General features: G+C 48.0%; 1 protein-coding gene across 1 annotated transcript in view; it reads right to left on the reverse strand.

Annotated features, from left to right (window-relative positions):
* Window positions 1-27,511, reverse strand: part of RNF213 (ring finger protein 213) — a 2,876,335-nt gene that overhangs the window by 1,599,988 nt on the left and 1,248,836 nt on the right. The window contains exon 19 of the mRNA XM_086931045.1: window positions 14,815-15,410. Within this exon, the coding sequence (XP_086787171.1) occupies window positions 14,815-15,410 (596 nt within the window). The remainder of the gene's footprint in view (window positions 1-14,814; window positions 15,411-27,511) is intronic.

Below are 27,511 nucleotides of genomic sequence, written 5' to 3' on the forward strand. Positions count from 1 at the left end.
CGGAGTGGAAGCTGGCCTCGGCGGCTTTGTGGCATCGGACGCTGGCTTTCCCTCTCTAGTTTTGGAAGTGGGCGGATTTGTAGCCGGAGCTTCTTTCCGTGCATGTACCTCTTTAGTCTTTGGTTCCAAAGGATCTTTCGCTGCTGAAGAATCTTTTGCTTTCAGTGCCGAAGGGTCTTTTGGCCTCGGTGTCGAAGGGTCTTTGTGCTTCGGTGCGGATGGAAGCGGAGGAATCGGCATGTGTGGTTTGCTCAGTGCCGAAGCACCTGAAGGCGTAGTTGTTTTCCTTGGAGCCGTAGTTGTTTTCCTCGGAGCCGAACTCGAAAGCTGGGCTTTAGGAGGAAGTACTTGGTCTTGCCTGGGCCCCTTGGGCGGAGTGCTGACCTTTGCATTTGGCTTGGGCAGTGTATGTGGTGCAGGGGCAGAAATACTAACGGGTTGACGTGATAGAATCGAGTCATCTGAGTCCTCTGCCTTTGATATGATCTGTAGATCAGGCGAATCCTCTTCCGGAACGAGCTGAACCTAGTCATCGAAGATATTCTCCGGTGCTGGGGTTGATCTCCTCATCTCGTGTCGACGGGCCCTCCGATCCCGGATGGTCTTTTTCGATCGGAAGGATGCACAAGCTGTGCAGGTAAACTTGTTGTGATCCGGCGATGGACAGAGGTTGCAGACCTCGTGATGATCGCTATGCGGAAATTTTGCTCGGCATACCGGGCATTTCTTGAACGGAGCTCTTTCCATGTGGTGTAGGCCGCACGGCGTAGATAGGCCCAGCGGCCCACGTTGATGAACCCGAATCGAGTTGATGGCGGCAAAAGTTATATATACGATATCCGATATTAATTGTAGGAAGTTTTTGCACTTCGAAGTTGCTGGAAAAGTTTTTCTAGCCGGAGCAGAGAAACTTTCCTCCGTACCCAGTGGCGGAAAAAAACAATCAAAGGATGGAGCCGATGCCCATGCGCAGTATTGTCCAAGGGAGGAGTCACCTATATCGTGACTACAAAGACTTCTCCAAGAAAACAACAACCTGCAATCATCAGAGCCCAACACCAGGTGGCGACCTAATGCATAGTGTAAGATCTGCAGCTCATATGTCTCAAACACACCATTTTAGGGGGAGAAACAGTCTTGAACATTGCTTTTATTAAGGGGAACTATTAAACATACTTTGTTCAACCCACTCTTGTGTGGTCCCACAATGCGTAGGGTGAGAGTCTGCACCGATGATGCTCCCAGCAGGCTCTAAGATGGAGAGGGGTCAGCAGCCGCGTGAGGAGAGACAACATATCAAACGTGTTAACATTAAGGAGGCAGTGAAGCAGATTACAATGCAAGGGGAATCCCTTCATCAAAAATATTTAGCTCATCACTTTCACATAGTGGTCATCTTAGATGATGGGATTCTGTACTTAATATATGAAACTACTTCTTACTTTCGATCCAAGAAATCTAATGTAAACTTAAGCCTTAGTTCATACACATAGCCCTCAAACCCCTAAACTCCACATAATCTATATTGGTCCAGACTGCTCAGCACATTCGTCGCACTGAGGTTTTTGCAATGAGGTAAACATGTTACTGATAAAACCCATTTTCTTTGGCCATGGACAGGTAACAATGTTCAATGCTGTGTTTAAACAACAGAGTATTCCAGCCAGATGAAAGGGAATGATTCAAGCATGTGAATCTATGAAAGATGCAAAGATGGAGAATCAAATCAAATGTAATATTAATCCGCTATAAAACCCAACCCCTGAATTCCCTAATCCACTGCACTCGTCTTAACATGCTTCAATCCACAGGTATAAAAAGGAGCATTTAAGAAAAGGGATACCAGGGAATGATGGGACAGAAAATGGATGTGAAGAGGGCAACCCTCTATCTTGCGTCTTAAATGATCATGTACATCAAAAGCCTTGGTCACCGAAACTTATGATTGAAGGGGTTTAAGCCTATGGGCCAGATTTAGATTTTGGTGGGGGGTTACTCTGTCACAAATGGGATGGATATTCTGTCCACCTTATTACAAGTGCATCATATTGTCATTCACTTGAAAAAAGGCAGCTGGAATATGTCCTGTTTGTGACAAAGTACCTGTTGCCAAACAGTAAATCAGGCCTTATAAATGCAGCGTTGATATGTTTAGTACCCTTTGGATTTTACCTTTGGTAGCACTCTCTCTGGTGGATAATCTATTTAACTGTGGATTCATCACCTTATGAATATTGCACCAGGCATCAGACTGGATATAGAAACTGAAAAGCAGTTCTCTGGTTGGTGGCGTCATGTGGTTCAGAGTCAAACAGCTCAGGACGAGAGCAGTGGAACAGCATAGACGTGTAACCTATCTGCTCTGACTATAGCTTTCTAAGGTTTGTCACCACTCTAAGGCACAGAGTCATGAGCAAACTGGTGTGACCAGTATGCAGATCTATAGTTTGGGACCTATTTATATAAAAATAGTATCCATTCTATAGAACGGGGAGGAGGGATGGTCAATCAAGGATCTATGATCAAACAGAGTATACAGAAACAGAATTACAGAAGGCACATAACTTGTGCTTCTGATGGATATTTCTAATCACATATTCCTCACCCTATGAATATATACCAAAGCAGTACCTTCCCCAGTGGTGATTCTGGCTCAGACCATACAGTCCTACAGGACTGCATGGGCAAAATGTCCATCGCAACGGACCAGACAGGCCAGGCAATAATGCTTTGCAAATATATGTCCTGATGCCCACGTAGCAGCCTGACAGATATACAGAACAGGCAGGTGGAATGAGCCCTCAGACCTTCAGACAGCTGCTTCTTAGCCAAAGCCTAGCAGTTTTTATATTTTGCACTGCCTTACCCTCTTAGCTCCTGAGAAACCCACAATGAGTTGATCACCCACCCAATGTTCCTTAGTATAATCGATATATAAACCAAGAGCTCTCTTATGGTCCAAACAATGTAGTCTTACTCCTCTTAAGGGGTGTGATGAGGCAAAGAATATCAGAAGAGTGATAGTCCGCATGACGAGGAAAGATGTTACTACTTTCGGCAGGAATGCAGGTCAGATTCTCAGTACCAGCTTAAACCAAAATGGCATCTCATGCACAGAATAAACATTTTTGGGGTCAAGCGATTTAGAGGACAGATCTTCATGGGCTCAAATGGGGTGCACATTAGAAAAGTGAGAACCAAATGGGAGTCCCAAATTAGCTTCACGAATGGCTTCAATGGACATGTGAGGCAAACGTTTAAGACATCTCATAAAAACAGGTGATTTAAACAAAGAGGATTGATCCAGCAACCTCAAAAAAGCTGAGAGCCGACAAATAAGACTGACAGCTCTAAACACAAGTCCTTGATGGACCAACGACAAAAAAAACAAAAAAAACTCTCCAAGCAACTTGGCTTGTAGAGGGTAAATCCCACAGTTGTTGCACCAAGCCACCTACCTCTCTCAATGCCTGGGTTACACTGAGTTTGCAGATTAGCACTTGGCTGTCAAAGCCACATCAACAACTTCAGGAGAAAGGTGGAATGAGACTTAATGCTGCAGCTCATTCTCCATGCATGGACGTCCATAGTGCAGGGGCCGGGGTGCAGACACTGTCCAGTTGACTCTAAATCATTGACCAGGTGCAAGTGCGGAGGAGGTCTCGACAGGAGAGGAGGTCTCGACACACTGAGAGGGGGAGTCACAGTAGCAGCCGCAGCAGGAGCAGGAGCAGAAGAGAAGCCAGCGTTCCCAGCGCCCCATGTCTCCCCTGTCTCTCCCGCAGTTTCAGCATTCGGAATCCACCAGAAAGAAAGAATCGGCCCGGTATTCGGGCTTCCGGAAGCCCTGGTTGCTGAAGGAGCTCAGCGCTGCGCCTGCCACGTTGGCGAGGTAAGAGGCGGAGGAAAGAATGCGAGCGCGGCCGCCGTAAGAGGCGGCTGCGAAGTAAGAGCCTGGGGTGTAGACCGAGGGGGCTGCTTGACTCGGTCTCCCAGCCTGCGGTCCCCCTGAGAGCTCCGCTTGCTGCCCTCTTCAAGTTATGAAAAACTTGCTCAAACACGCCCAAAGCAGATTACTAGTGCCGCCCCCGCCATTACCATCACCGTTCTGAACAATAGCCCAGCGCTGTGTTTTGGTAAATCATCTTACCTGCAGACACTCCATACTACCCGCAGTCACTCCACCCGCGGTCAGCAGGCGTCCCATAAATCACAGCCTGCCAACAGCCTGCCATCTCCATCACAAGCCTCAATTGGTTAAACACATTTCCAAAATACCCTAAAAGAAGGCTAGTCTTGGTCCACCACCGGAAACTACTGCCCAAGACACTTCCCAATTAAAAAGGCACAACTGTACCGCCCTACAAGGGCCAATCCTAAGCATTTCGACCATGAGATCAGGAAAGCCATGAGGCGAAGATAAACCACCAGAAAAACCACAGGGGAAGACAAAAAAGGGTAAAGGGGACCCCCCGAGCACGACCAAAGAGGCAGAGGAAGGATCATCTGCGGGCAGGGGTAAGAGCCCCAAAAAGCTAACTTTGAATGAGCCAATAATCAGTTCAACAGAGCTTTCAGAACCCTCTCATGATATGACAAAACATGGATCGCAGAGCTCAGCCGCCGCTGCAAAGGGGCCCCACAAGGACAGCACAGACTGCAGACCCGCTGAAAACAACAAGGGCCAACTTGACAACGATGCAACGCCCTCTCCTGCCCATAATGCCCATAATGCTCAAGCCCCGCATCTCAAAGCAAGCAAACGTGCTTTAATTACCGACTTTCTTAAAGTTTGTCAAAGACTCCCACAGCACAATGCCAGTCCCAACTCTAACAGTAATCAACAAAACGCCCTCACGGAGGCCATGAACAAGGGTGTTAAATTACCATCGTCTCTACTTAATTCAAGGTTTTAAAGTGAGCCCCGCAATGCCCCTATAACTAAAACAAGAAGGAGCCCAGGGGGCGGGGGAACTGGTCCTCCTGGGTCAGATGAACCGATTAGCCCACAACAAGTCAAAGGCTCGGACCGCCCTGCAGCGCATACATCTCCTAAGGCTCAACAAGCATTCCATCCTCCTACGGTTTGTGTTCTAGTCCATCGGGCTCCAGACGCAAGCAACGATTCGTCTTTTTGGAGCAAAGCCCACGGTCAGACCAGAAAATGATCACTAAAACAACAGAGGAAGGCTCTCCGGATAACCAAAATCGATCCAAAAGCGGAGTCCACCGTCACTGGTACATTTTCCTAGTTTAATGACAGGTCAATTTACACCGGAACTAGATAAAACGGATGGAAACTACAGCTTCCTCTCTGCAGGACCAGCAACCGAAGTAATCGAAGAAATCAAAGAAAGTATAATTCCGAAGTTACAAGAAGCAAACGCAACAGCAAACGAAACAGCAGATCTCAAACTCAGCACGTGCTTGTTTCCAGTCTCAAATGATCCAAGTCCTGGTAAGGAAGAGAGTATTTTAAAAAGGTCATCACAAAGGAGCGATCACCTGCGTGAGCACCACACCCAAACAGACCTTTTTGAGCACCTTGATTCTTCACCCATATTTAGCCAAACTCAGCGGGAAAGATCCGATAGCACTCAAACGGCCACCATATGGCCGCAACTATTAGAGTCAATGGAAACCATAGGTGTAGCTATGTTCTACCACGCAGACAAACTAGATATGCAAGTCGATCTGCTTAACATCCTGGCCTCCCATGTCCAGGGGATAGAATCAAACATACAGGATTTAAACTGTATGATAACGAAGGTGCAACTTAACAAGGACACCTCATTTTACACTTGTCACTGCTCCCAAATAATAGACAAACTGGCCACAGTACCCAGTTTGATGAGACAGATACTGGGGGCCGTTATGGAATCTTCAACGGAGACAAAGATAACCACCAGCCAAGTAAATGCCCATCAAGACGCCAAAGAGGGACTTGGCAGGTCAATCGACGTCTGTAGTGGCGAAGTGAGCCCCGAATTCCAAGATAAATCGTATTCTCCCTCTTCAAATGACATCACTACGCCAGCAATCTCAGACTAACATAATCTAGTTGACATCCGAGAGGAAGCCCTCCAAAATCAGGCATCACCACCAAATGATCCAACTAGTTCCAAACAGATTGAACAGGTACCCACACTCACAAAGAGAGAAAGGAAGCGCCTGAGAAAAGCAAGAAAAATCATATCACACACCCGAGGGGTACTAGTAATCCAGCCTCAAAAAACCAATATCGATTCCAACGATATAGAAATTAAACAGCAGACAGAGGGCGCCCCACCCCAAATCAAAACAACGACAGTGCATGGGCTAATTCCAACAGTTTACCCCCCAACCAAGGAAACCACTACCTCAAAAGGCCTAATAGAACGTATTAGTCCAATCCAGAATGCAAGGAAAGTGTACAGCATATTTAATGTCCCAGGAGGGAAAGCAGAACGCAAATTACCAAGCCCAGAGTCAGCAAACAACACAGACACTGAGCAAGGAAATAATTCCAAAGCTAGCACTTTTTCCATGCAAGCATCAGCAAATAATAGACAAGCAGACGTAGACAAACCTGCAAAGAGTAAGGGTAAAAAGACAACTGAAACGGCGAGGGGAGAAACACAAGCACCATCATTTTTAGTCCCTAATGGTCAGGAGGCAATAAGCATTGTACACATATCTAACTCAGCCATACCCGATCCAGAGGCAGACCGAGTAGGAACAGTTTTTCAAACACTGAAGAGAGAAAACGACTAAAAGATCAAAAGTGGCAAACCCCAAGCAACAAAATCGAGCTAATTCCGCAATATAGCTCAAGAGGGCCTCACGACATCCTGAAAAGAGGGTCCATTTTAAAACTTCTAGAAGAACTACCAGGCTTGCGACACCTAAAATCAAGTGACTTGGAGTCAATTGAGTTTAAACCAAACCCTTACAAACCAGGCCCCGATTCCACGATTACAACGTGGACCGAACACATCTTCACGGAATCAATCCTGGCACATAGGGAGGAATTTGCGTTATGGGGCATAGAGCTAAAACAGGTGGAGCCCGCCTGATATCCCAGCCCGTTGCAGAAACAAAGCCCTAAACGAAGCCTTCTAAAAGGTGCCAAAGGCCCTGATCAAAGAAGCAACATCGAAGAAGAAGGGCATCCATTCAGGCAAATCACAATCACACTCGCCAATCAGGTCACAGCTAAATTTGAGAGGGACCAACAAGCTCCCCTGGTATCAACCCAAAGGAAGGTAGAATGAATCAACGGCAGACTAACAGCAGGAAAAGAGCAGGGCTGTAAGATCTGTTCGTGGAATGTCAATGGACTAAATACAAAGCTGGAGGAAGATGACTTTATAGAGTTCATCACCCAATACAAAATACTTTTGTTCCAGGAAACATGGCAGACTAAAAATTCGCCTCTGGTGAGATACAAAGAATTTTTCACACCAGCATACAAGGAGGCACGTCCTGGTAGGGCAAAGGGAGGCCTATCTATCTTCATATCCACCGATTTCCTTTGGTCAGTCAGTTGCATCGAACTAGACTCCACATGGATGCAATGCATCAAATTTGAAATGTCACCTATCATTGGTCTACTGATCATAAACTTATACATGCACCCCAGTGGAAAACAAAAAGGGAAAAGGATTAAACAACTAATTACTGCAATTAACTCATTGAAATCCACCTATCCAAGTGATAATATGCTAATACCTGACTTCAACATGAACTTAATTCAAGATCAAGAGGGAACTCTCCCTTCCCACATTGATCCACGACAGGGCAATCAAAGTAGACAAACCGCAATAGGGGGGAAATGCGCTGCAGAACTGGAAGCCCTCCACTTGTACACACTAAACGGAAGGGGCCACTTGGACAGACCAGCCGCCCTAACGAGGGTCACTAGGAATTCAGGCTCAACAATAGACTATACCATGGCTGACCCGATCTATTCCCTTATATCAAAGACTTTCATATTCAGGAACAGGGTGAAAGCGACCATTACCCCCAGACCTTCCCTCTATCAATTCTACCAAATAAGTCCGAGCAAGCGCAGCCTTTAACATTGAATACTCAACTTTTTAATCTGCAAAAATTAAATTGGAATGAAGACAACATTTCCAACTTAATGGAGACATGCCACTCACTGCTCTCACCACCAGATATATCAAAAGACATAGAAGACCTGGGAGTCTTTTGTAGTGAATATAAACAAAAAACATCAAACCAATCACAGAGGACAAAAAACAATAAGAAACAGAGGAGGGAAATGGTACACTCCAAAATTTCTTTTATTAAAAAAGCAACTTCATTCATATCTCGGGGTTCAACGTAAAAAGGATCCTCAACTATCACAACAAACCCTGAAAAAAATCGAATCCTTAAAAAAAGAGCTTAAACGCGAGATCAAATTGGCCAAGCAAATGCACAAGGAAAAATTAGAGTGCACTATACTCCATGCTAGCAAACTGCGGAATTCCAAAGATTTCTGGGCAAAAATAAATTTCATGCTTAACGGCAAACAACGGCAGTTCAATTCATTTATGACCGATCAGCTTTGGGGCACTCACATAGATCTACTATACAATTTTACGCACGATACATCTACAGACAACACACTCGCAATTCCATCTGAGCCCACTCCAACACCAAGCCCGAGATCAATGGCAGAAGCAAAGTCTCCTCAATCTAGTTCCCTGCAAGTCACCGCTATTGGAGCTTATAGGAGAAATTGACCAGATCACACCAATGCAGGTTTCGAATAACATAAAACACTTGAGAGCAGACGGAGCCCCCGGACCTAATGGCCTTCCCAACGCCCTATTCAGGCAAGACCCAATGTTTTGGGCCAGTCAATTATCCCCCTTGTTCTGTCACAGCTTAAGGACCGGGAATATTCCAGACTCCTGGAGGGGCGGCATTCTCCATCCAATACACAAATCAGGGTCCCGCTCAGATCCCAACAATTACAGGCTAATAGCCTTAATAGACGTGGAGGCCAAGATCTACGCATCAAATCTATTGGTAGAACTGGAATCTTGGGTTAGTAGCAAAGGGTTAATCCCTTTGACACAAACAGGCTTCAGGGCCGGAATGGGCACCCTAACAAACTTATCCGCGTTAACTCTCCTTGCTAAAAAGGCAATCTATAATTCCACCACGCTTTACACTTGTTTTTCAGACCTGAAAGCGGCATTCGATAAAGTGCCTAGATCTAAAGTTTGGGCCAAAATGAAAGCAAAATGAAAGCAAGGGGTGCGCCGCCAAAGTTATTGGGAGCATAGAACTATACTCGCATACCTGGGTCCAAATAAAAAAAGGAGACGGCCGATGCCCAACAAAGAAATTTCAAACATTTAACGGCCTAAAGCAAGGTTGCGTGTTGGCCCCCAGCCTTTTCAACATCTACACCGCAGACCTAGAAAGTGATCTACGTACAATTCAGGGAGATCCACCAAAATTGGGACAAACACCTATAGTGAGTCTACAATACGCAGACGACATCGTGCTCCACTCACAAACTCCGCTTGGCCTACAACGGTTGATCTCCAAACTTGCGTTGTACATCTCCAATGCACAATTAACAATAAATTTCAAAAAATCAAACATTCTATGCTACTCCAGTTCCCGAAAGAAACAATCAAAATTCGTCTGGAGGATAAATTCTTCTATATTAACACAGGTTGACAAAGACAAATACTTGGGCATCCTACTTGACCATCAACTGAAGTACAAATACCATTTAGAACTGGGGACATCAAAAGCCAAACAACTTCAATTTGCCTTTAAAACCATACAAAAACATTTAAGTGGAAGTTCAACCGGCCAAATCTTAAAGATCGCAGCTGTGGCTCAGAAATTATGGCAACCAGGGACTCTACAGTGCTAAATCTTGCCCAATCCAGACTGTTTAAAAACCTCTTTTCGATCCTGCGACATATTTCACAAGCCCAAATACGCCTGGAATATGGATTAACAAATCAGACCCCGGCAAGACAAGGAGCCCTGGCCAAATACTACTGGCGCATGAGGGACGCTGAAGACAACTCACTTGCCCACCTCTGCTGGCTAGAAGTCGAAAAACAGGCTGGGTCCTCGAAATCAACATATAATTCCCTTAGGCAAGCGCTTCAGCCGTTAAAGCTGGAAGAAGCCTGGCTTTCACCCATGTCTTACAACGATTTTAAACAGATTACTAACAAAGCCATCAAACAAGCATCGCTGCTAATGGATAAAGTCGCAGTGGCTGGCAAAAGCCACGCCTGGATTGTGTTGCCAACATATAACCATCTGAAACATCAGCCATACTTGCAAGATTGTTTTAGGGATTATTACAAGAGGAAATTAAGCCTTCTGAGGCTGGGTTGGTTCCCGAGTAAAGACCTTACCCCCAAATGGCTACATACCTGGTCAACTCCAGACTGTCGTCTCTGCGGCAAGGGTGTTGAGTCATTATTGCACTTATTATGTATATGCCCGGCACGCCAAAATTTAAGGAAGACGCTTTTGTTACCACTCCTAAGAGAAGCGCAAGTGAGAACTTGCAGGGCGGCCGTGATAAAATGCCTGAGCGGGTCTTGGATACAACTTTCCTGCAAAACTATAAAATTATTGACTCCTGCTGCCCAAGAGATGGAAAACAAGGCAGCATTTAAAGACGACCTTGGCCAACTGGTCTCCCCACGGCTGGCCCTGGACTCTCCCTTACTTTCCTAATGGACACCCTTTATCCTCACTCTTCCAGCATAAGCACTTCATCTTGAGTCAATAATGTTTTATTTCCACCAAGTAACATTTAACCCCCCAAGCATTTTTTTGTATCTCCCCTCATAATTCCCATTTGTTGTCTTGAAGCTTCAACGAGACAGTCACCCCTTTGCACAGCCACACTCGTGTCTTTTAACTTTACCCAGTGATTGCACACCTGTGCATTTTGCTTAGTTTTGTGTTATTTTACTATATTATTCTTCTATGTGATTTTAAGCTGTTTTTATGCCGATTCAAAGATGTTAATATCTATTTCATGGTGGTAAGACCCTTTTATGATTTTCACAAATCAAATAAAGTATTATTATTATCTGTCCAGTTGCAGTTACAGTAAATCATGCAGAGGTAGTAGATTGATCGGAGGACAGATGCTGATCATGCTCAGAAGTCCTGCACACTCTCCTGTCCCAAGCCAGAGCTTCCAGGATGACTTGGGTTGGCTGAAATTTATGTTCATCGTAACTAATGCCAAGCAGGGTAGAAGTGGATAGGCATACTGAACCCAGAGATCTAGGCAGAATGCCTATCTGAGAAAGAACCTTCTTGGGAACTCAAGCATGCAAAAGTACCAACACTGCATGTTCTGAGCAGTGGTGAAAAGACTGAGCTAAGGTTCTACTCACTGCTGGGAAAATGCCATGTGCCACCTCAAGGTGTAGCTGCTATTCGTGACCTGCTAGCTGCCAGCAACAGAGTTAATCTGCCCTGGTGTTTAAAGACCCTACCAGGTGGTTCACAACCAGAGAAAGGCCCTGGCAAATCAGAAACTTTAAGAGGCGCAGAGCATCCTGGCACATGACGCAAGGTTCCACTCCACCCTGCTTGTTGCAGTACCACATGGCGGCATTGTTATCTGTGAGCTCCTGTACTAGCCTCCCCTTGATAGATTACAGTAAGGCCTTCAACGCCAAGTAGATCACCTTTAAGTCCAACAGACTGATGTGGAGCTTGGCTTCTGCTGGAGACCAGAGTCTTTTAAATTTGCACCCTATCCAGATTGCCTTTTACCCAGCAGTGAAGCATCTGAAACCACTGTCCGCTCTGGGTGGCGTAAGGAGATGGGCCTGCCAGTGACTAAATCATGGTATAGCAACTACCACTAAGATTTTTTACAGGTTCCTCCGAAATCTGGATGAACCCAGATAGGATCCTCTGGTGCTGTACCCACTGGGACTTCACATACCACTCCTGAGCCTGCATGTGTCATCTGGCGCGTTGGACCAGTAGGTTGCAGGAGGCCAGGAGGCCCAGTAACCTCAACTCAATCTTCACTAACAACTAAGACAGAGGCTGAAGCATCACAATCATAGCAGGAAAGTCCTCAGGGAAGGCACAGAACTGCATTGTATCCATCACAGCTCCAATGAAGGGGAGAGTCAATGAAGGAGTGTGACTTTGGATGTTGACAGTGAACCCCAACGATGTTAAGAGGTTTATCGTCGTCTAGAGGTAGTCTACGACTGTATGAGGCAAGCTGACTTTCAACAGCCAATCATTGATTTATGAAAAGATTTGTACATCCAAACTCTGAAAATGTGCTGCAACCACCCCCATCACTTTTGTGAACAGCGAGGGGCACTCGTAAAGCCAAAGGAGCGCTGCAACCTGGAAATGCTCCAGGCCTATGCAAACCGCAGGTAATGTCTATGGGCCTGCTAGACACTAATATGGATATGTGCGTCCTGCAGGTCCAACAGTACAATCCAGTCTCTGGAATTCAGGGTTGAAATAATCCTGAGCCAGCTTGAGCATCTTGGATTTGTCCTTCTATAAGAAGGTGCTGAGAGAATGGAGATTTAAAATAGTATGAAACTCTCAAGCCTTTTTGGCACAAGGAAGTAGTGGGAGTGACTCCTAGTTTTTACATCTGAGGCCTAAACCAACTCAATGGCTCCTTTGGTATAAAGAGCCTGCCCTTCCAGCCACAAAAACGGACAAGTGTTCCTCCGTTAGCCACGTTGGATGGGAGAGGGTAAAAACGGTAGGGCAGAAAAGAATGGTAGGGTGTAGCCTTACTTGAACATTTGGATGACCCATGCATCCAAAGATATGCGTTGTCACCTTTGTAGGAAATGTCTGATCTTGCATCCTGTATGGTGGGTGTGTGCTGAAAAGGACACATTAAAGTAAAGTGATTTTGTAGTTGAGGGTGCTGGAGGAGAGGGAAGGGAAATGAACTGCAAATAATTCTCCCTAATGCCCTGAATGTTTTTTGGTTGCCGTGGCCTCAGCCACAAAATGGATGGGCAGGCTGCTGTGCCGGCGATGGTGTCTGGTGTTAGCAGTATTGAAAAAGCCTAGTGTAGCCACAAAAGGGGTGAAACTGCTGCAGAAACTGTCTCCTATGAGCCGACATCCACAGAGAACACGTTGTGTCATGACTCATCTTAAAGAGTTACAGGGCTGAATCTTCTTTTTCACCAAAAAAGAGCAAACCATGAAATGGTCCTACATGCATCCCAGCCATCTTGCATAGATTGGGTTAAACAAGTGCTTAAGTTCTTAGGAACTGCTGTCAGGTTTTGTACAACTGCTTCCCACAAAACATGACTGTAGCGCTGAGAAGGACACTAGTATTGACAGAGCACAAATCAAGGCTGGCCGAAGAAAACATGTCTTTGCTGACAGTTTCCATGCACTTAGGCTCACTACCAAAAAAGTCTTGGTGTAGGTATTATGGCTGACTGCTAGTGGACGCCTGGACCACTAAGATCTTAGGTTCAGGGTGCTGTTTAAGTCCAGTGCCTGTCTATTACAACGAGCTAACTGTCTATTAACTGTGGGCTCAGAACAGGACTTTGCCCAAGTGTCTAAAACAGTATCCCTCAAGTCCTCATTCAATGAGAGTAAAGGTTCAGCTGGTGCTTTTCCCCACTGAAGAACCTCTGTTAAGACATTTTGCTTTCACCTTCATTGTGGGTAGCTGTGGGTCAAGGTCCCCAGCAGCCCCCCTTATGACAATCATAACAGGGGCACTCTCCTCAGTGGAAGGACTAGGTGGAGATACAAGCTCAGTTTCTGGGGACGTGCCCAGACCGCTGGCATCCTGTAGTTCAGTGTACTTAATGGCCTCATAAAATTAAAAGGTGAATTTGTCTTTTTTATGATAGTCATTATTAACAGAATCCAACCCAAAGAGCTGATGTCGCTTAGGAGCTTTACTGCGCGGTAATGGCAAGCTATCCGAGTCAGAGGGGATGATTATTGGCTGGGCCCCCAAAGGATTAGGACACAGCCTCAGTCAAAGTCGGCGCGGAGTCGGAACCTAAAATGAGTATTGGCTCCTCTCCCGGCGCTGGTGGCGTCTTCACCAGCTTCAATGAGAAAAGTACTGGAGCACAGAGTGGCACCAGGACTGAAGCTGGTGCAGAACCAGATGAAGACTCAAGACACATAAAAGGCACCAACAACAATCCTTTCTTGATTTTTAACGAGGCAGGAAGGAACCAATTCCTGCTTAGATTTCTCCTGCTTCTTCTTAGATTTGGGAATGCCTTCAGGAACAGAAACCTCCATTTGATTTAGACTGGTCAGGGTGAAGAGTATTCTGATGTTTGGCAACGCAGAGTTATATTTCATAGTCCTATATGGGCTTCGGGGTTCATCTGGGCACAGCTGTCACAGACATTGGAGTCATTCTCTGACACCAGGAATCACACACAGACATACCTATTTTTAGAGGTAACATATTGTCCCTTGCACACCAGAAAAGAAAGCTTGGAGAAAAAATACTTGTCTAGGAGGAGTAAGATAGGAACTGATGTCAGAGTGTATGGGTGGTGCTTATATGCAGACCTGCTTATCACTTCTAGAGTAGTTCAATGGTGAGCCAGACAACACCACCTACTGGTACACAAGAGTATTGCTATTGAGTTTTCGGATACATGCCGACACTTGGGTGAATATTCATAATGTGGGTAATCGCGGTTAGAAGTGCCACTCACAAAGACTTGTCTGCTCCTCTGATTATGTGATTTTCAATGTTTATAAAGTGCTCATTTACCATTCAACCTTCACTCTTGTGTAATCAATGACGTATAGTGAACTTACAAATTGTAATAAGGTCCTCAGGGTTCTGAAATCACCAGAGAGCTTCAGCTCTTTCTTGACCTTTGCGATGACCTTGGCCGAGTCAATAGCCAAATGGAGCTGGTGGTACTGCTCAATCTGCTGCACGCGGAAATCTATCCAGTTTCCCTTGTCTGCGACGTCAAGATGATGCATGATCTGGAGCTCCTCCGCCAGCTCTTTATAACTGTCTTTGAAGCCTTTGAAAATGTCATCCACCACTTTGAATGTGAGCTTTCCCGATTGCAGGTTTTGATATATTTTTTTGTACTGTTCAAAGCATGGATCAAACAGTTCATATTTTAACTCTTCCAATGTCAGTTCGTGGTCATGATCCTCGTCGTCCCCACCCCCAACAGCATTGGCTTCTCTTTCCCAACAAAGACAGAAGATAAGGCTGTCTTTAAATTTATGTAACTGCTTAGCCATTTCCATGACTTCGTCACTCAGGTTGTAATAGGTCACCATAACCACCTCTGACTCAGAGATAGAGTCCAGCAGCTTCACGTTCACCATGTCATCGAATTGCTTATTGTCTACATCAGCTAAATGGAGTTCAGTAACTTCACCAGTGCCCACTGCAAAAGAAAGAAAGACCATTAATCACATATGCATAATGACACAAGGGCTTTCTTCATTCTTGCACTAGATAATTTTAATGTGCAAACTCAATATAGGATTATGTGATAAACAGAAATTCAAGATATGATACTTGATTCATCCTTGTTTTTATGCATCCTACATAACAGTTCAATAGCTTCAATTCTTTGTGAATAAATCTAAATTATAACCTTATAAATCACAAGCAAGACAAAATCTTTTCCATAAAGACAAAATGCTATTCTGCTATTCTTTTTCCAAACCTTGTCTGGCTTCTGGCCGAAACGGCTCATGTCTCCATATCATGGTGGGCACGCCTTCAAGTCCTTAGTCAAAGCCCTCTTGATTGCAATGTGAGGTTAATTATACCTCTTCTTGTGGCTACCTACCCTGGACAGCATGTAACTTGCCGGATATCTTTTCAGGCTTTCTCATCCAGCCCAGCTTGCCTGCCATCTTAGCAGGGTAGTTCCTGACCCTCGCCCAAAGGAGTGAGCACGTCTTCTCTAACACGATTTTCTGGCTGATATTGGGGATTTACATTCATGCTGGCTCGCTAGGAGGCTAGCTGCAATTAGGGTGCCACCCTGAGGCACACGGCTTGTATAGATCGGTGTTTTACAGCAAATAGAAGCAAATCACTTAGTGACTTATTAGAGGTAGTTCCTAGTCTCTCGCTTTCCAGACAGCTCTCTCACCTATCATGCTGTTGGCTAAAGGGCCTCTTAGTATCTTGTTTTGGCAGAGAATAATGGCTGATGACCTAAACCATACAGGTTTGCATATTAGGAAGGGACTGGGTAAGATCAGGCCACCAGTGTACTTGGGATTTATATACACAAGTTACTACTTGTGTAACGATATATCTGTAAGAGACATTAGTTAGTGATAGATTCCTAACCTTAGAATATCCCCAGGCGTCAGACTGGATCCGCAAATTTTTGTGTAGCAATACCCCTGCGCGTCGGTACGTGTCGTCCGCGGCTCCGCGTCCGTCGTCGGCGTCGTTGGCGCCGGAATGACGTCAGAGTACTTAGAAGCCGCCCATGCGCACTGACGTCAGTTCTGATGCACAGCTTTTCCTCGCCAGATACGCAGAGCCATGATAGAACCAACACTGGTGCCATGAAACTAGGGCCCTGAAAGGGGATGACCTTAACCCTAGATATCGGTTCGCAGAACGGGGAGGATGGGTGGGTCGGTAAGGAATCTATCACTAACTAATGTCTCTTACAGATATATCGTTACACAAGTAGTAACTTGTGCATCTGAAAGACACGTTAGTGATAGATTCCTTACCTTAGAATAGATACCCCAGCAATACCAACTCCGGTGGTGGGTCTGCGAACCAATAATCACACCACAAAGTCCTGGAGGACGGAACGGCCAAAGAAGCCATCCCTCCAGACTTGGCTGTCCAGGCAGTAGTGTCGTGCAAACGTGTGCAGCGAGGCCCACGTAGCTGCCTGGAAAATGTCCTGCAAGGGCACTCCTCGGCCCAGAGCAGTTGTAGTCGCCGTGGCCCGAGTAGAATGAGCCCGCAATCCAGCAGGGGGCTCCTTTTTGGACATGGAGTAACATGCCTGGATACACAAGATGATCCACCACGAGATGGTCCTCTTGTGCACCGCCCGTCCCTTCTTAGCGCCCACGTAACCAATGAAGAGTTGGTCATCCACCCGGAACTGGCGTGTGCGATCTAGATAATAAGAGAGCGCACGTTTTGGGTCCAGACGGTGGAGCCTCTCTTCCTCTTTCGAGGGATGCAGAGGCGGAAAGAAGGTGGGCAAAGTAATGGACTGCCCGATGAGGAAGGCCGTGACAACCTTGGGCAAGAAGGAAGGTCTTGTTCGCAACACAACCTTGTCCGAATGAACAGAGGAAAGGAGGTGTAGAAGAAAGAGCCTGGAGCTCACTCACTGTCCTGGCAGAGGTGATGGCAACCAGGAAAGCAGTCTTCAGAGTAAGAAGACGGAGAGGACAGTTATGGAGCGGCTCAAAAGGAGCACACATAAGGTAAGTAAGCACAAGATTCAAGTCCCACTGGGGCATCACAAAGGGAACAGGGGGAAACAGGTGTGTGATGCCCTTCAAAAACCTATTTACAATGGGGGACTTGAACAAGGAAGGCTGATCAGGTAGCCGTAAGAAGGCGGAAAGGGCAGAAAGGTACCCCTTGAGAGTGCCCAGAGCAGAGCACTGCTGGGCAATAGAAAGAAGAAAGAGGAGAACCTCAGAAAAGGGTGCAGAGAGTCGGTCCACAGCCTTTGCTGTGCACCATGCCACAAATCTGTTCCACCTTCAGGCGTATACCGACTTTGTGGAGGGACGCCTGGCTGCCAGAATGATATCACAGACTTTGGGAGGCAAGTCAAATGGCCTCAACTGCCGCCGCTCAATCTCCAAGCTTGTATGTGGAGACTGGACAGGTACGGGTGCAGAACCGTCCCCTGCTGCTGCGACAGAAGGTCCTCCCGAAGAGGCAGGTGAATCGGGGGGATCAACTGACATGCTGAGTAGCTCGGGATACCAATATTTTCGTGCCCAGTCCGGAGCCACAAGGATAACCTGGGCCCGGTTGCGCCTGATCTTCAGCACTCTGGGCAGAAGTGGTATAGGCGGAAAGGCGTACAACAGACCGCAGCTCCACTCGCGACGAAAAGCGTCTCCGAGCGAGTGCCGCCTTGGAAATTCCAACGCGCAGAACTGATGATATTGCGCGTTCTCTTCTGTGGCCAATAGATCTAACCAAGGCTCTCCCCATTGCTGAAAGAGGCCTTGCGCCACGTCCGAGATCAGACGCCATTCGTGATCCATCATGCACCGACGGCTGAGTTCAACCGCCCTGGCGTTCAAGAAACCTGCCAGGTGTTGAACCACGAGGTTCACGCCCGGATGTTCCAGCCACTGACAGATGCGCAAAGCCTCCTGGCATAGGGTCCACGACCCCACCCCGACCTGTTTGTTGCAGTACCACATGGCGGTGGTGTTGTCCGTGAACACCTGCACTACACTCCCCCGGACAGAGGGGAGGAATGCCTTCAGTGCAAGCCGGATCGCCCGCAGATCCAGAAGGTTGATGTGTAGCCGGGACTCTGCCAGAGACCAGAGGCCTCTGATCTCCGCCTCTCCCATGTGGCCCCCCAGTCCTGGAGGGACGCGTCCGTCACAACCACGTGCTCCGGTTGGGGTAGGGAGAGGGATCTGCTGCTGACCCAATAGAGGTCCGTGAGCCACCACTGCAACTGTCTTGCAGTGCCCTCCGAGATCAAGACATGGTCGGACAAGTTGCCCTGATGCTGGGCCCACTGAAACTTCAGGTCCCACTGCAGAGACCGCATTCGCCACCGGGCGTGATGCACCAGAAGAATGCAGGAGGCCATCAGCCCCAGAAGCCGCAGGGTCAACCTGACCGAGACTCGGGATAAAGGCTGAAAGATCAGAATCAGAGCCTGAATATCCCGAACCCGCTCGTTGGGAGGATAAACCCGAAACTGCGGTGAGTCTAGAACCGCTCCGATGAAGAGGAGCTTCTGAGAGGGACACAGGTGTGACTTCGGCACATTGATGGAGAACCCCAGCAGGTGCAGGAGGTCGGCCGTAGTTCGGAGGTGGCTGACGACTGTCTGGGGCGAGCCCGCCTTCAACAACCAGTCGTAGGGGAAGACTGAAACCACTAACCTGGGCAGATGAGCTGCGACCACCGCCATCACTTTCGTGAACACCCGCGGGGCACTGGTAAGGCAGAAGGGGAGCACGGTAAACTGAAAGTGCTCGTGGCCTACCGTGAACCGCAGGTAACACCGGTGGGCCGGCAGGACGGGGATATGGAAATAGGCGTCCTGCAAGTCCAACGCTACCATCCAGTCTCCTGGGTCTAGGACAGCTAAGACCTGAGCCATAGTCAGCATCTTGAACGTCTCCTTCAGGAGGAAGCCGTTGACGTTCCGTAGGTCCAAGATAGGGCGTAGGCCCCCTTTGCCCTTCTTGGGTACCAGAAAGTAGTGTGAGTAACAATCACGCCCTACTTCCGGCCCAGAAACGCGCTCGATGGCCCCCTTGGCCAAGAGGGCCGTAACTTCCTCTTGTAGAAGTTTCAAGTGATTCCCCGACACGCAGTGGTACGGAGGTGACATGGCTGGAGGGGACGCCTCAAAGGGGAGGGAGTAGCCCCTTCGGACGATTTGCAGCACCCACTTGTCCGATGTGACAGTGGTGGAGGGGATGGTGATGGCGGACCCTGCCCCCCACTGGCGTCACATGGGCCTGAAAGCACGGACTAGGAGGGTTTTGAGGCGGATGCTGCAGGAGCAGGTGTGGACTGGCCTCGCTGTTGTCCCCGACTGCCGCCACAGCGGTTTCCACGCTCACCACCGCGCTGGATGGTAGTCTGCGGCCCGTGGCTGGCAGGACGTGGGGGGGCGCCACTTCCTTGGCCACGAAAGGGGTGAAATACAGCCGTTTGCTGTCGCGGGTCGAGAGGCCCAAGGACTTGGCCGTAGCCCTGGAGTCCTTAAAGCGATCAAGCGAAGGTCTGCCTTGTGGCCAAAGAGGCGATGGCCATGAAACGGCATGTCCATAAGGGTGTTTTGGACATCAGCCGAAAAGTTGGCGGACCTCAACCAGGCGTGGTGACGAATCGCCACCGTCGTTGACATCGCTCTGCCCAGTGAGTCTGTGGTATCCAGCCCACACCGGATGGAATACGGCGCTGCATCTCGACCCTCCGCAAGGGCTTGGGTGAGTTTAGTCCGGACCTCCTCCGGACATTGTGGCAGCACGTCCGCGACCATATCCCACAGAGAGTGGGTGTAACGGCCCAAGAGGCATGCAGTGATGACTGACCGCAATCCCAAACTCAGGGAGGAGAATACCTTCTTTCCGTATTGCTCATACCTCTTGGATTCCCGATCGGGGGGAGCCTTCAGGAATGTGGTCTGGGAAATAGAGGCCTGGATGAACAGACTCTCTGGAGTGGGGTGGGTGGACAGGAAGTAAGAGTCTCCCGGAGCCAGACGGTGGTGCCTGGCCACACTCCTGTCTACAGGCGGACCTGTAGCGGGCTAAGACCAAGTGCCCAGAAGAACGTCTGACAAGGCCTCATTGAACAGCAGCAGAGGCTCGGCCGAGCTTGCCTGCGGCTTAAGGAACTCAGTGAGGAGGTTAGTCCTCACGGCCGCGACGGGGAGCTCAAGGCCCAAGGCCTTGGCAGCCCGCATGAGCACCACACTATAGGTAGCCCCCTCCTCCATAGCCACGGTAGGAGGGGAGACAAAACCAGTGTCAGGCGAAGTGTCCAGACCACTGGCCCACTCAAGCTCACCTGTCCAGTCCTGAGAAAACTGGCACTCATGTGCCAGAGGGTCCTCGGACCCCTCCCAATTCCCCTCGTCACCCATTTCCTGGTACTCAGGTGCAAAAGGATGGGGACGGGTTGTAGAAATAGATATCTCCAAGCGGTGTCGAATGCGGCGCCGCTCCGACGCCGGACCCGAATCGAGGGTAGGAGCAGGGACAGCGTCATCCTGGGGGCCGGCGCCGCCGAGGTCGTAAGGACGACCGGCCTCGATTCGGGTCCGGAACCGGACCCGGCAGGACCCTGCGGCGTCGGAACCGAAGTCGCCTACGGCGCCGAAGCACCCGATGGCGCCAGGGCCGAAGCGCCCAGCCCGCGTGGGGACCCAGTTGGGACCGCTGGGCCCGAAGGCACTGCGGAACCCGACAGAGGAGTGAGCGACCTTATGGCCACGAGGAAGGCCTCGATCTCCTCCGGCGTCGCATTCTTCCCAGGGACGGGAGGGTGTGGAGCAGGCCGCGACGCCTGCGGCTCGGGCGGTGTCGCCCAACACCCCGGCCGCATCGTGCGAGCGTCGGGGGGGGGGGGGGGGGGGGGGGGGAGTCAGAAGAGCGATGTCGCCTCTTCGACTTCTTGTGCTCTTACCTGAGGACTTCGAGCCCGAAGACCGATGACGACTCCCAGAACTGTGGTGACTCCGGCCACGCGGCCGGTTCCTTGACCTCCTGGCGGACCGGGACCTTGAGCGCCGCGGGGCTGACTGCCGGAGCTCGAGCCGCTTGCGGGACCGCTCCCGTCTAGCTTTCGACGTCAGGGCCCGGCAGTCGGAGCAGGACTTATCGTCGTGGTCAGGGCCCAGACAGTGGCTGCAGTCGACGCAGGATTTGAACCTGGGCATCCTTACCGGCACCGTCTGAGTCAATGAGACTTCAAAAGATGATCAAAAAGGATCAAAAACGTTAGTCAAAAATTGACTAGGGTACAACTTTTTCCGGATCGGCGCTTGCTGGCGCGGAAAAAAGAAGAACTAACGTCAGCCCTTGAGGGCGGCGTCTAAGTTCTCCGGCGACGTCATCCCTGCGCCAACGACGGATGCGGAGCAGCAGACGACACCTACCGACGCGCAAGGATACTGCTACGCAAAAGTTTCCGGATCCAGTCTGACGCCTGGGGATATTTGAAGGTATGGAATCTAATACTAACCTGTTTCTTTCAGATTTACAAATCGCTTCCACTTTGCAGCATAGCATCCTCTAGTTGTAGGGCGTCTAGCCTCTCTAATGACGTTCATGCAGTCTGGCGGGAGATTAAGGTAGCCAAACTATGATTTCAGGTGCCATATCGCAAGGTTGAGTTGACTGGGGATCTGGATGTCTTATCTCTCCATGGTTCTGAGTGAGAAGCTTGAGGAAGAGGTGCATCTTTTGGTGAGGAACTACTGATAGTTCCAGCAGGATCATTGTGAGGGACTGATGCTTGAGTTTCCAAACCACTAATGGAATTGGCAGGAGAGGTAGAAAAGCATAAGCAAATCTGCCTGACCAATTTATCCATAGCGCATTGCCTTTGGATGATGGGTGTGGATACCTGGACGTGAACTTTGCGCATTTTGCGTTGAAGTGTGTTGCAAATAGATCAATTTATTCATAGCCCCACATTTGCAAGAATGGGATCAGAACTTGAGGGTGTAGTTCCCATTCGTGGATCTGTGGTCTTTGACTACTGAGCAGATCTGCGATCTGGTTGTTTACTCCTGGGAGGTGTTCCGCAAGGAGATATATCTTGTGAGGTATGGCCCATCTCCAAATGCTTTGAGCTAGGTGTGAAAGCTGTAGAGAGTGTGTCCCTCCCTGTATTTGAATGTAGTACATTGCTATCATATTGTCTGTTCGGACTAAGACAGCTTTGCCTTCTAGATGCAGTTAAAAAGCTTTCAATGCCAGAAAAATTGCTAGTAGCTCTAGGTAGTTTACGTGAAGTTTTTCTGTTCTAGGGTCCTCGTGCCCTGAACAGTGTGTTTTTGAAGATGAGCTCACCAACCAGTGAGGGATGCGTCCAGGTCGAGGAATGGGCTCCCTTTGGAAAGATTTTGAATATTCCACCACTTTAGAGACCAATGTGTGGTGCGGTCTACCAACACCAGATCTGTTAGCTGCACTTGAGCCTGGTTCCACTGACGTGCCAAGCATTCCTGTAGGGGATGCATTTGAAGTCTTGCTTAAGTGACGATTAGAATGCAAGATGCCATCATGCTGATTAGTTGCATGAACACGGGCTGGTAGTGAGTGTTGGGGCTGAAATTGTGATATCAGATTTTGCATGTTGCATATTCTTACTAGGTTGAGGTATGCTAGAGCTTTGCAAGTGTCTATTGTAGCTCCCAGATACGTTTGCATGTTGGACGGCTGGATGTGAGACATGGTGAGGTTTACAAAGAATCACAAGTTGTGAAGCAGTTGTACTGTTTTGTGAGTGTGGAGTATGTAGCTACGTTGTGATTTGGCTTTTTTGAGCCAGTCGTCCAGGTAAGGGAAGGTAAATTAGCTGCGACCATTGCGAGGCACTTGGTAAATACTCTGGGTGCTGTAGATTCCCCGAAGGAGAGAACTTTGAATTGATAATGGTGTCCGTCCACCAGGAACTTGAGATATTTTCTGTGAGCTGGCTGGATGGTAATATGGAAGTAGGCCTCCTTTAAATCCAAAGTGGATAGAAAGTCGCCTTGTTGAAGCAATGGGAGCACCTGCTGGAGGGTGACCATGTGGAAGAGGTCCGACTGAATGTAAAGATGCATCTGTCGGAGGTCTAGTATAGGGCTTAGAGAGCTGACCTTTTTTGGAATTAAAAAGTACAGGGAGTACACTCCTGTTCCCTGATGGTGGAACGGGACTGGTTCTATTGCATATTTTTAACAAGGAGAACTTCCTGTTTCAGGAGTGTGAGATGGTGTGGTACCATCACACGTTGCTTTGGAAGAATATTTGGGGGAGTGCTGGTAAGCTCCAGGCAGTAACCATATTGGATAATTTGTCTTACCCACTTGTCTGAGGTGATGGAATTCCAGACAGGCAGGAACTGTGAGAGACTGTGAGAGACGTCTCCCGACAGGAGTGGTATGATCGGGGTCGCAGAGGCAAGTCACTGCTTATTGGTAGGGGAAGCGGGTGGAGTTACCAAGCCTCTTATCTTGCTATTATTGCCTCTGTAGTTCCTTCAAAAATAGCCTCTGGAGGAGTTAGATTGGTTGTTACCTTCATACGAGGAGGAGAGATTTTCTGAGGACACTGTTTTTGAGCCACCCCTGTTAAAGAAGCGGTGAAAGGAACCCCGGTTAGAAGGCGATTGTAAGGCCGCCATGGACTTTTCAGTTTTGGTGTCTTTCTTCATTTTCTCTAATGATGGGTCTACTGATGGCCCAAACAGATGCTCCTTATCAAAGGGCTGATAAAGTATAGAGGATTGTAACTCCTGCTTGAATCCAGAGATTCGAAGCCAAGCACTCCTGTGTAATAGTATGCTGGTATTAATGGCACAAGATGCTGTGTCTGCTGCATCAAGTTCACATTTTATGGAAGTATTGGTGATGAGCTTCCCTTCCTGGATGAGGTTGCTAACTTTAGTTTTATACTCATCCGGCAAATGCTGCATGAGTTTTTTCAACTCGTTATAGTGAGCCCTATCGTAGCGTGCAATAGACCAATGGTTAGCTGCATGGGAAGCCACTCTTTTGCCTGAGGCATCAATACATTTTGACTCCTTATCAGCCGGAGGCGCGTCTCCTGTGGTCTGAGAATTAGCTCTTTTGTGGGTGTTAGTACCAACAAGAGAGTCTAAAGGCAACCGGACTTATATATATGCTGGGTCTGTAGGAGCGGGTTCGTATTTTTTATCAACTCTAGGTGTTAGTATTCTGGCTTTAACTGGGTCTTTGAATACTTTGTCAGTGTATTTCAGTAAGCCCGTAAGCATTGGTAACGTGTTAGTTGACCTTTGTGAATGTGTGAATGTCTCCATAAGGAAATCCTCTTCTAAAGGGTCTTAGTGTAGCTCCACCCCATGATATTGAGCAGCCCTATTAAAAAGCTGCGCAAAACAGGTGTTATCGTCAGGTGAGGAGAGTGTGGACAGATACAAGTAAGGGTCGTTATCCTAGTCTGGATTTTTATCATAATTGTCCCAGGGATAAGTGTCATGTGGTATATCATTTGGCACATAATGGTCTTCATCCCCATCTCCATCCCCATTGTCCTCGTGCTGTGTGTCAGGTGATGGTGATGGTGAATATACTGGTGTAGTTATTAATTTGGGGTAAGGAGGAGGGAGGTATATAAGGGGGAGAAGGGTTAGTACCCATGTCCTTCTTTTTCAGAGGTATAGGAAGATCCTCTGTGAGATCCAGCTTCCTTTTTTAGCAGGTTTGGTCTCTGAGTTGTTCGGAGTGGGGCGTTTCGGATCAGAGCCTTTAGGTGTGGATGTCGGCCCCGAGGTTTTTGGTGTGGAATTTGGCTCCAAGGACTTGGGTGTGGATTTCAGCTCCGAAGCTTATGGGGTGTGTTTCGGCTCCGAAGCTTTAGGTTTGGAGACTTTTGGCTCCGGGTCATTTTGTTTGGCGGGCTTCGGCTCCGAGGACTTGGGTGTCGAAGGTGTTTTCGGTACCGGTGTCGTGGCAACTGGCAAAGCCTTGTGTTTGTGTTTCGGTGCCGAAGGTGTTGGTTCGGCACCGGAAAGGGCTGGCTCGAGCCCGAAGGCTTGTGTTTGTGTTTCGTTGCCGAGCCCGTGGGCGGATCGTCTGAAACTTTTTCTCGGTGTCGACCTGGGCCCGAGGGCGAAGGTGATACCCTAGCTGTAGGTTTTGGGGAAGTGGGCACAAGGAAATCTGTACTCACGGTACATTGACCAGGAGTGATGGTCGGTTCTTCTTCCATGTCAGAATCGGCTTCAGACACAGAGATCAGTTCTTCTTCTTCTTCTGCATCTGGCAGGTGAGAATCAGAATCTTCGCTGAAGATGTCTGGTACAGAGCCGCTGCTGCGTTGCATTTTGTGGCGTTGAACTAGACGGTCACAAATGGTTTTCTTCAATCGGAATGATCGACACATCACAGTCCTTCTCGTCGGGTTCTGGGGATAGGCACAGCTCGCAGACCTCATGCAGGTCGGTCCGTGGAAACTTAGCACGACACACGGGACATAACTTGAATGGAGTCCGTTCCATCGGCTGCTGGACTGGTCGGCATGGGAGGGTCCGAAGGCCCACCTCAAAGTTCCTAATCAAAGGTTTTGAGAATTTAGACAATACTCGTTGAATGGGAAACCGCGATCAATAGGCAATACCGTAGAGGGTAGAGGACTGCCCGTTAAGGGGTTCGAAAACGATACCGAACCAGAGCGCAGCAATACACATCCAAACCAAAAGGAGGAGTCACCGCCCTCGTGACTAGAAAGACTTCTTTGAACAAAAACAAAGTGCAAACATCCGAACCCAACAGCATTATCAAACCCCAAAGACAGAACATGCAGGGTAACACCCTTGCAGATTTATATTTTGCTTCTCTGCTGCAGATGTTTAGATGCGGATTCAAAGAGTACAGAAAATGTGGTATAGGTCAATCTATTTAAACTAGCCATTCATGTTAGACATAAGGAACATATCATTAATACAATTAATAACAGGGCACGAATAATAAGTTGCTTGGTGGGCGAGCATGGTTCTAGTGGTAATAGCTCATCATACCATAAGTAGAGTTTTTAACTGTGAATACAACTAGTAGGAACCGGGTGGAGGTAATTTCTAGGGCAAAACAATGTATATGGTTTGTTAAACTAGCCAGTGTTTGAAGAGGGAGGGGAGGAGGGGTCGATAGAAGAAGGTGCAAGACAATGAAGTACAGGATCATCAGGGGGAATGTTTTGAGTTGTGTAGGTACATTGGGAGAGGATGTAGCCTTACGGCTAGAGTGGTCAACCTCGAAGCTGGGAAACCAGGTTTGAGTCTCGGCAACAGCACTCAACATCCTGTGATTCTGGGCAAACCACTTAATCTCCCCGTGCCCAACTAAAAAAATTAATTTGCCTGTCTGTAACGAATCTGGCGCTCATATTAAGTGCTCCGATTCCCAATATCCTCTGGTCTAGTTCGCACTATATAAAACTCAAAAGAAAAAAATTAGTAGGTGTACGTGTGACTGGGGTCATTGGATTCTTAAGGCCATATTAACGTCAACTTGTGCTACTGTAAGATGATCGGGCAGAGATGAAGTCATCCTTGTTGATGTTTTGAATCTGGAAGAGTTAGGTGTTCCATTCCATGGGAATGGGATGCTAACCAAGACCTCTAGGTCCTTTCTCGTCTCATCACTCCACTTTATCCTTCAGCAAACTGGTTTAATGAAATTTGCCATGAAGCAACAGTACAAGGTGAATTTGCCTGCCGTTTTATGGTTTAAATCTTTTATTGGTTTTCAAGATAAATGACACAACAAAGAGCATGACCCCCATCTCCCAAACGTATCTTAGTACAGACAACAAGTGTCCTAGGTAGCTGGGATATTGTAGGATCTGCTTGGAACGGGTCTGGGGAAGCCGGTGCAAACGGCACAACAAGAAGCAAACAACTGTAAAAGCCCAACAATCCCACCCCCACCCTACCCCTCATCCACCAAACAGGATAAAATAAAGGAAAAAGGGAGAGAAGTTAAAGGAGAAAGGGGGGATGGAAGGAACAGAGTGTCTCCTGATTCATAGTGGTCTGCGAGACCCTCGCTTGGAGCTCGCATGTGGTATT

The sequence above is a fragment of the Lissotriton vulgaris genome, chromosome 7 (genome assembly GCF_964263255.1).
Source record: "Lissotriton vulgaris chromosome 7, aLisVul1.2, whole genome shotgun sequence".
Lineage (NCBI taxonomy): Eukaryota > Metazoa > Chordata > Amphibia > Caudata > Salamandridae > Lissotriton > Lissotriton vulgaris.